The 8,627-nt window shown below is 36.2% G+C and overlaps 1 protein-coding gene across 2 annotated transcripts in view; it reads right to left on the bottom strand.

Annotated features, from left to right (window-relative positions):
* Positions 1–523: 523 nt before the first annotated feature.
* Pgm2 (phosphoglucomutase 2) overlaps positions 524–8,627 on the bottom strand; it is a 30,536-nt gene continuing 22,432 nt past the window's right edge. For both annotated transcript variants that reach the window (XM_027938865.2, XM_027938859.3), the window contains exons 13-14: positions 6,274–6,407; positions 524–985 (exon numbers count right to left, since the gene is read on the bottom strand). In XM_027938865.2, the coding sequence (XP_027794666.1) occupies positions 883–985; positions 6,274–6,407 (237 nt within the window). In that variant the 3' untranslated portion in view covers positions 524–882. The remainder of the gene's footprint in view (positions 986–6,273; positions 6,408–8,627) is intronic.

Genomic DNA, 8,627 nt, shown 5'->3' with positions numbered 1-8,627 from the left:
CTGGTAGAACACAAACTGTGAATCATGAAAATATAAATTATCTTCTCCCCTGACTTTAGCAAAATGACTGTCAATAGTATTATACATCTTCATTGTTCTAAACCTGTTAGTAACCATTAATAATAATAATGGCACCATTTGCTTTAATAAAAGAAAGGGTCTGGAGATGTATTTCAGTTCAGTATACAGCACTTGCTTAGCATGTACGAGGCGCTGGGTTTAATCCTTAGTACTAAAACAAACAAGTAAATAAATAAAATAAACGTAAAAAAAAGCCTTATATTTTTAAAGTACATTTTGTTTCACTTTATGGGTTTTGATGAATTGTATTTTCCCAAACATGAATACAACATTTGACCTATTATTTTAATTTATAAGTAATTGATAGAAACATATATGTACATATACCTAAAACATGGCTATCCTACATATGACATCCCAGAATTTAGTAATTGTACAAGGTTTTTGATTATTTCAACAGAAAACACACATTTATGCAAATTAAGGCATATTGATTACAATCTGGTTTTTGAAAGTTATTTATTTTTAAAATTGTAAAAATTCAGAAAATGCCCAAGCTTAACATTTTAATAGGGATGTTAGTTTGCTAGGTTATGTTTTCTTTAGTCACCTTAAGGATCAAACATGAAGCAATGAGGAATGTAGATCTGTTTAAAATATACAAATACTTTTATAGTGATAATGTGATTCATTTGGTCTTCAAAAATATTGGTTAAAGAAATCAAGTTTAAAAAGTATTGGAGATATAACTCAGTGGTAGAGCATTTGCCTAGTATACATAAGGCCCTGGGTTCAATCCCCAGTACTGGGGAAAAAAAAATCCAGTTCAGTTTAGTTGGAGGTAAAAGTGGGTGAAATATTTCACTCTGATTTTGGCTGCAGATTATACTTTTGTGGCTGGAAAAAATTTTCTTCAATAGCATTGACTAGTTCATTCAGTTCCTTCTTTAGCTGCTCAGGATCACTGGAAAATAAGGAGAAAAAAATCCAGATTAATGGATTATTCCTAAGAACATATTAAAAGCTCCCTTCATAGATCAAGTGACACTGAAATTTAACTTTAAGAGAGGGACTAAATCAGAAAAAAAAAAAACAAAAAAAACAACAGAACTCCAGTGACTATTCATGGGAACACATTTGTTGACTTAGGCAAAAAAAATCCCATGAGACAACATGTATTATTTTCCCTAAAGGTTTTTCTAAGTTCTTGACTATAAACAAAGCTAGCCCTTGCTCTTCTCCTAAGATTTTTCAAGAAACACAAATTTTGGCCTATCATCCCTAAAAGATATATAGTGTTTATACCTAAAAGTGTAAGCCTTCTTGATCCCAATTGCTATTAACTCCTGCTAAACTTTTATGAATGACAGCTCTGTGAAGTCCTCAGGGTCCTAGGCTTCAAATATTCCTGATGATGCTTATCCTGATGATGTCCTTCCTAGAATGGACATGGGTGGGAATCTCCTCGCAGGTGCCCGCAGTCAAATACCAAGAAAAGGGCCCCCAGTGTTTTCTTATTATTTATCTACCTCCAGAACAAAATCATCACCACTAAAGTATAAACAAAAATCTAGGGCAATTGATCATGCTAAGAAAATCAAGTTTTCAAGGATCAAGTGGGAAATATTATACAACAGATAAAATGGACTCACAGTTAAACAGGTTTCTAGCAGCTTATAGAGTCTAGTGAGTGACTCTGAACACCTAAAACCACAAGGCTGAACGTGAAAACTAAACCCTTCAAACCATCACATTTTCCATCAGTCAATTACTTTATATTTGATTATCTGCAAAATTTATATGCAAAGTTTATTTGAGTGGAAATGGCAATCTCTGTAATTAGGTAAAGTCATTTTTACATTGCTATAGCTAGGCAGTATGATTAAAGCAATCAATTTCATTGCCGACATTGATTCTGGCTGTACTCCGGTGCTAGTTATGTGCCCTTGGGCAAGTGGCTTAGGTTCTCTTAGGCCCAGATTCCTCATTTGTAAAATTGAGATAAAGACTTTACCTTCTCAGGAGAGTTGTTGTACAGATTGAGATATATTATATAAAGTAATTAGCACAGAACCTGGTCCAAAGACCTCAATAAATGTAGCTATCATTATAATTATTTTTATCCCTATTGGCAATATATACAGTAATTATGCTTCATAAATGCATATGAATTATAATTTTTTTCCTTCTCCATAAATGTGCTTTGAAGAAAATAATAGTTCTCAAGAAGGTACACAATAATTATATTTAAAAAACCCACAAAACTGAAAACTAAAACTCACTGAATTTACTACTTCTTATTTATTAATCAAGTTTGGTTTTAAAGCTATGGTACATATGCATATTGATTCCTTTCCACACCGATTTGTCATGTTTCTGATATTGTGTTTCTTCTGTGTAGGGGAAAAAAAAATCAGTACTACTGCATATGGCTTACTGATACTGTAATTCCTAAAACTAAAGTTTTGTCTTACTGGGACTGAGGTTGTGGCTCAGTGGTAGAGCACTTGCCTGGCACGTGTGAGACACTGGGTTGTATCCTCAGCACCACATAAAAATAAATAAATAAAATAAAGGTATTGTGTCTGTCTACAACTAAAAAAAAAATATATATTTTTAAATTTTGTCTAGGGGCTGGGGATGTGGCTCAAGCGGTAGCGTGCTCGCCTGGCATGCGTGAGGCCCGGGTTCGATCCTCAGCACCACATACAAACAAAGATGTTGTGTCCACCGAAAACTAAAAAAATAAATAAAAAAAAAATTTGTCTACTATTCCTCATCCTAATCACTAAAATGTTCCATTTTTTAAATTAAAGTGTGAGAAAATTTCACAACATTTTAAAAAAGAACAGGATACCATCTATGACCACTAAAACCAGGATGAGGAATCCCCTTTTCTGGAAAATCCAAGTCTGGAGCACTTTATAGAAGTGTATACAAAGTATCATATATTAGGCACTTGTTTTTCTCTAAAATCATGAAAAACCATGTAAGCTAAATGACACTTGGGACTTTCAAACAAGTTTGAATTTGCCCGCAGTTATTCAAATTCAAAATACAAGGTATTTTGTAGATGTGATTAACCTTTTATAACCAGTTGACTTAAAATGAAGGAGTGTATCCTAGACTATCTGGATGAGTCAGATCCTAAAAGATATTAAAAGCTTTTCCTGAAGAATTTAACCTGTGACTGCAACGTGGAACCATGCCTAAGAATACTAGCCTGCCTTCTGGAGAGTTGCCCTATGGATCTCAGATGTGCCTCACCAGCCTCCAAAATGACCTAAGATAAATCCTTGCAATAAATCTCTATTCTATTGGCTATTGGAACCCTCCTTACTACAATTATCATCTAATAACATTGAGATATTAAGGGAGTGGCCTTGTTCCTAGAAGATGCATATTGAAATATTTAGGAATGAAGTATCATTTGAAAGTATACTTTCAAATGGCTCAAAAATATATATATATATAACATATGGTGAGAGACAGCAAATACCGCAAGATGTTAACAAAGCCTGAGTCTAGGTTGGGGTCAGCAAACTGCGCCTCATGGTCTGTTTTTGTAAATAAAGTTTTATTGGGATACAATAGTATCCATTGCTTTGTGTATACAGTTGATTCTGCACTGCGATAGCACAGCTGAGCAACTGCAGCAGAAACCACCCAGGCAGCAAACCTGAGGTGTTCACTATCTGACTATTTACAGGAAGTGTGTCAACCCCTGTCCTAGGTGAGGGGTATGTGGGTTTGCTACATTATTATTTTGCTATTTTCATGTCTGAAAATGTTTAGGTGTTAGAAATTTTGTTAAAGTTAATTTTCCATGAGGTTATACTCAAATAAATCAAAATGCAAAAAATTCCAGGCATACAAACTACCATCTGTGTTAGTAGGCCATTTTTCTTCTAAAAAGCTCAAAATGCACTGTTGTAATGATACTCAAAGTCTTGAGAAAGTCAAATCCACAGTCCATTTGTGTGGGTAAGAAACCTATGTCTTCATTCTTTCATGGAATTGCTGTTAAAAGAACCAACTCAACTTCTTGCTGTCTGGGTTGTATATTATCACAGCACTCTGGTGTATTTTCCTCAATCCCCCATAGTGGACTGCCATCTTGATTTCTCAGTAGTAGGGTTTATTTGAGAATTCTCAAGCTGACTGGGTATAAATGTTTCCACCAATGCCTACTCTGTTGTATAGTCCCTTAGATTATTCAGTCTGAGAATTCACACATTTGTTATATAAAGTACAAACTTTGTCAAAGGTTTATTTTATCCTCAAGGATAAAACTCTAATGTCTCAGTCTTCAAAATGACATACCTGAGCTCTATTTGTTCAGAACTCTCAGCAACCAAATTAATTTTACTCATATAAATTATCTTCTTAACACTGCCACTGTTTTCAAATTCAGCTTTGAAAGAGGTCCACATTTGAAATAAAAAGTTGGACAAAACTAAGATCATTGCTAACAAAACCGCTTTTAAACACCAGGACTTGGTGTCAACATACCTTATATATAATCAAAGATATGATAAATTATTGTATAATGGTATATTAAGAATTGTAATGCAAAATAAATAAATACATAGAAAAAAAAAGAAAAATAAATAAATAAACACCAGGACTTATACTTGAAAAGGATTTTCTATTCTAAACGATTAGCAGGCTTCAGAATTCTATGAATACATGAGATCCATGATATAAAACATATTAATAATATTTAAGCGTCTTGGTCATGGATTCACTGCTGTTGTACACTGGGTAGGCTGGTGTTTTGCTTGAGTCAGGATGTTCTACTTACTGGCCAACATTTCAATAAATATAATACAAGGACAGATTTTCAGTTTTTCCATCAACTTATAAACAAATACTTGAAGTCCAGTCAATAAGCCATGTGAAAAGTTTAAATAGTTTATACTCTTAAACATTATTGTTGTTATTAAAGGAAAATATTCTGAAATATTGAATACACTTCAAGGATATTGAAAAAAGAGAAGACAAAGACAGGGAGAAAACAGATCCTTAAACTGAACTGATGTTCATTTGGAATGATGCCTAGGGTTTGAAAACCTGAAGTAGGAATGAGAATTACAAAGAAATGTCTATGGAAGACCATACTCAATATAGTAACAGACAGCTTATTATTTAACCACAAGGAAACACTGATACCTATATAATACTACAGTAAAATGTTGATAATCATGAATTGTTAGGAAATGAACTGTTACATGTTTGCTTAATGGTTGAGTTTTTGCCCCAAAATTTAAAATTAAAACTGACACTTGATTCTGTTATTGGCATAATCTGGATATCAAAATTACTCTTTCTATTGCAAAATTTATGAATTCTAAATACAGAAGAAATATATCCAATAAAAATAGAGCTTCAAGTTGAGATACACTGTAAGTGCATATACTGAATGAATTTTGAAGACTGTCAAGTACTTTTTAAAAAAAATGTAAAACATCTCAAAAATTGTTTATGTGGATTATATGTTGCACATATATTAAATTCAATATATTATTAGAATTAATTTCACCTGTTTTTTTCATTGTTTTAAAATCTGGTTAGCAGAAAGTTCTTAACTGCATATATGGTCCATTTTATTTCTATTGGGCAGCAGTGGCTTAATGAACCTTTAGAAAAAAATTGTGCTGATTCTCCATCATATCCTGAATAGGGAAGTGCCAGTTAGTTCAGTATTAAGTAGGTACACAGTACCATATTTACCTGTGCCTAGGACACTTTGGTTGGAAGGTGTCCACTTCAACTTTTTGCTGAGATCACAGAAACCTGACCCTGAAGCCACTAAGCCCTCAGCTCTTTGGTGGCAGGGACTCTTTATTCCTGGCTCAAACCTGTATAGATCCTCAAGGGTATTTATTGAGAGTATGTGGAAGAAATTTTAATTAATTATATCAGAGACACAGGAAGACTGTCCCTTTTTCAAGAAGAATAAAAATTTACGGATAGCAGTTACCAATGAAAATACTCAGAAAAAGGAAGTTTTATTACTAGAGCTGAAATTAGGGATGTGATTTCCCCAAATAAAAGGTAGGAGAGAAATAAGTAGGTAAGAAAGAGCACTCTTATCCCTGGATGCTCAAACAGTTGTTACTATCACATCATCACCACAATTTCCAATTAAACTACACACTGGAAAGATGAAAATTTTAATTTCATACTTGAACTGAACCAACTAGGAAGCCTGGGGAACAAAAGTCCCATCAGCTGCTACCCGTGTCATACCTGTTTCCAGGGGGTGCACACAGCTCTGCATAGTACTTGATTTTGGGCTCTGTTCCGCTGGTCCGCATGGTGGCCACGCCTCCATTAGCAAAGGTAAAGGTGATCATTTGGCTGCTTTTGCTTGTAGGAAGAACCTAGGAATCAATTTAAACACATTGCACATTTAGCAAGTAACAAACCAGACTGGTTTAACTAATATTCTCCCCTGGATAAGCAAGAAAATAAATGCCAAACCAATATATTGGTTAGAAAAGAATATTTTTGGGGAAATCAGAAAATGTTCTCCATGTGAAAGACATAGTAAGAAATTTAGGGTGCCAGCTTTTTACCGCCCTAGATCTACTAATGTTACAAAGTTTTCATTCACATTAAAGCATATCATTTCATAGGCAATGAACTTAAACATATTAATAATGTACTACAAAAAAATTAGGCCATATCTCACTGTTGCTAAGTGAAATTTTACCAAAAAAAGTCTATAAGATTTTTTATTTTTATTTTTTGGTATTGGGGATTGAATCCAGGAGCACTTTACCACTGAACTACATCCCTAGGGTCTCAGGAAGTTGCAGAGGCTGGCCTTGAACTTGCAATCCTTTTGCCTCAGCCTCCCAACTCACTGGGATTAAGGTGTGTGCACTGTGCCCAGCAATTCTTTTTTTAATATAAAGTTTTGGGCATATGAATTTATAGTTGATAGCTCCCCAAATTACTAAAATTAGAGTGGAAGTATTTTCAGAAACATACACATAAGGGCAAGCAGGAAAAGAAGAGAGCAGTTGATGGGTTGCCAACCAATTGTGGAAGTCAGAAAACAGATGGAGTTGCAGAACTGGGGTGATGGGACCTGTGCCAGTGACATCGTAGTCCCTGAGCAGGAGACACAGACAGGAAGCAGTTGGAGTGTGCATGCTATGCAGAATCCCAGCCAATCTCAAGAACTAGAGGCACCAGGTACACAAAGTATGAGGCAGGAGGCGAAAAGGGGGGCAGTGTTGAAAAGAACCTACTGGATCTACCCAGCTCCGTACCCCCAGCCCACATGGGCCAGGGAGCCAGCTCTTCTCCATCCCTGCAGAAGATGCTTCAATTCTCTGGGGCCTGAACCAGAATGTCTCAGAAGCGGGGAACCAGGCACCATGGAGTGGATGATATGGTTAAAAGGGATTAAGGTCCTCAGCCTTCCCCCAGCATGTTCCAGAGCCTTGGCTTAGAGCTTTAAGGCAATACACCAGGCTTGGACTTCCCCGGAGCAGCCAAACAGCCCCAGATGAGGGTCCCCTTAAAAAAGCTGACTTGCTGCCCAATATCCTTGGAGTGAAGTAAGTCATTTGAGGTGTACACATATACAGAGCTTCCAATCAGCTTTTAAGCATTCAAAGGATAGTTAGGGACCAGCAGACACCTGGGAAAAAACACTGGAAAAATGACAATGTCCAAAACAAACGGGGAAAAAAAACCCAAAAGAACTTTCAGGAAATAAAGACAATAGGGCAGGGGGATCTACATTTTTAAAAAGGTATAACTATAACTAACATCCTTAGAGAGATTATATATGGCATATATAAAATAAGAATAATAGCCTGCCATTTTGAATGTTAGAGTAAGGGCTGAAATAAACAGTCAACAGAAGCACTGAAAGTTAAAGTTGAGGAAATCTCCTCAAAAGTAGAGGAAGCCTGGGTATAGTAGGGCAAACCTGTAATCCCAGTGGCTCGGGAGGCTGAGGCAGGAGGATGGTGAGTTCAAAGCCAGCCTCAGCAACTGAGCAAGGTCTTATGCCACTTAGCGAGACCCTGTCTCCAAATAAAATATAAAAAAGGGCTGGGGATGTGGCTCAGTGGTTAAGAACCCCTGGGTTCAATCTCAAATATTTCCCCCATCCCCAAAGTAGAGGAAGATAAAGACAGAAAACAGGAAAGGAAAAAAAAAATAAGATAAGTAGAACGTGCATCCTGGAGAGCCAGAGTCTGTCTAGAAACTCTTCAAGGAAGTGAAGTTATTTTACAAACAACCAACAAGCCCCTTCCTCAACACATAACCAAGAAAACTTAGAAGAAATGATTCCATAGACCAAAACAGAACCACCAAGTACCCAGAGAAACAAACCTGCATCACTGAGAAATCTTAGAACATGAAGTTTACAGAAAAGTTCCTAAAATCTTCCCAAAGAGGAAAAAAAACCTCAAAAACCCAAGTTGCAAGGAAGTGACCCAGTGTGGCCTTAACACCCAGTGTGCAGCACGCTGGGACCCCCACCATTTGGAGGGGATGAGTGAGTGCCACTGTGACATCCGCTAGCCAACCAGCAACCGGCTTCCAAAACTGAGTCAATCAAGCACAGGCAGCAGTGA

The sequence above is a fragment of the Marmota flaviventris genome, chromosome 7 (genome assembly GCF_047511675.1).
Source record: "Marmota flaviventris isolate mMarFla1 chromosome 7, mMarFla1.hap1, whole genome shotgun sequence".
Classification (NCBI taxonomy): domain Eukaryota; kingdom Metazoa; phylum Chordata; class Mammalia; order Rodentia; family Sciuridae; genus Marmota; species Marmota flaviventris.
The sequence above is the reverse complement of the archived record's forward strand: the minus strand, read 5'-3'. Positions and strand labels throughout refer to the sequence as shown.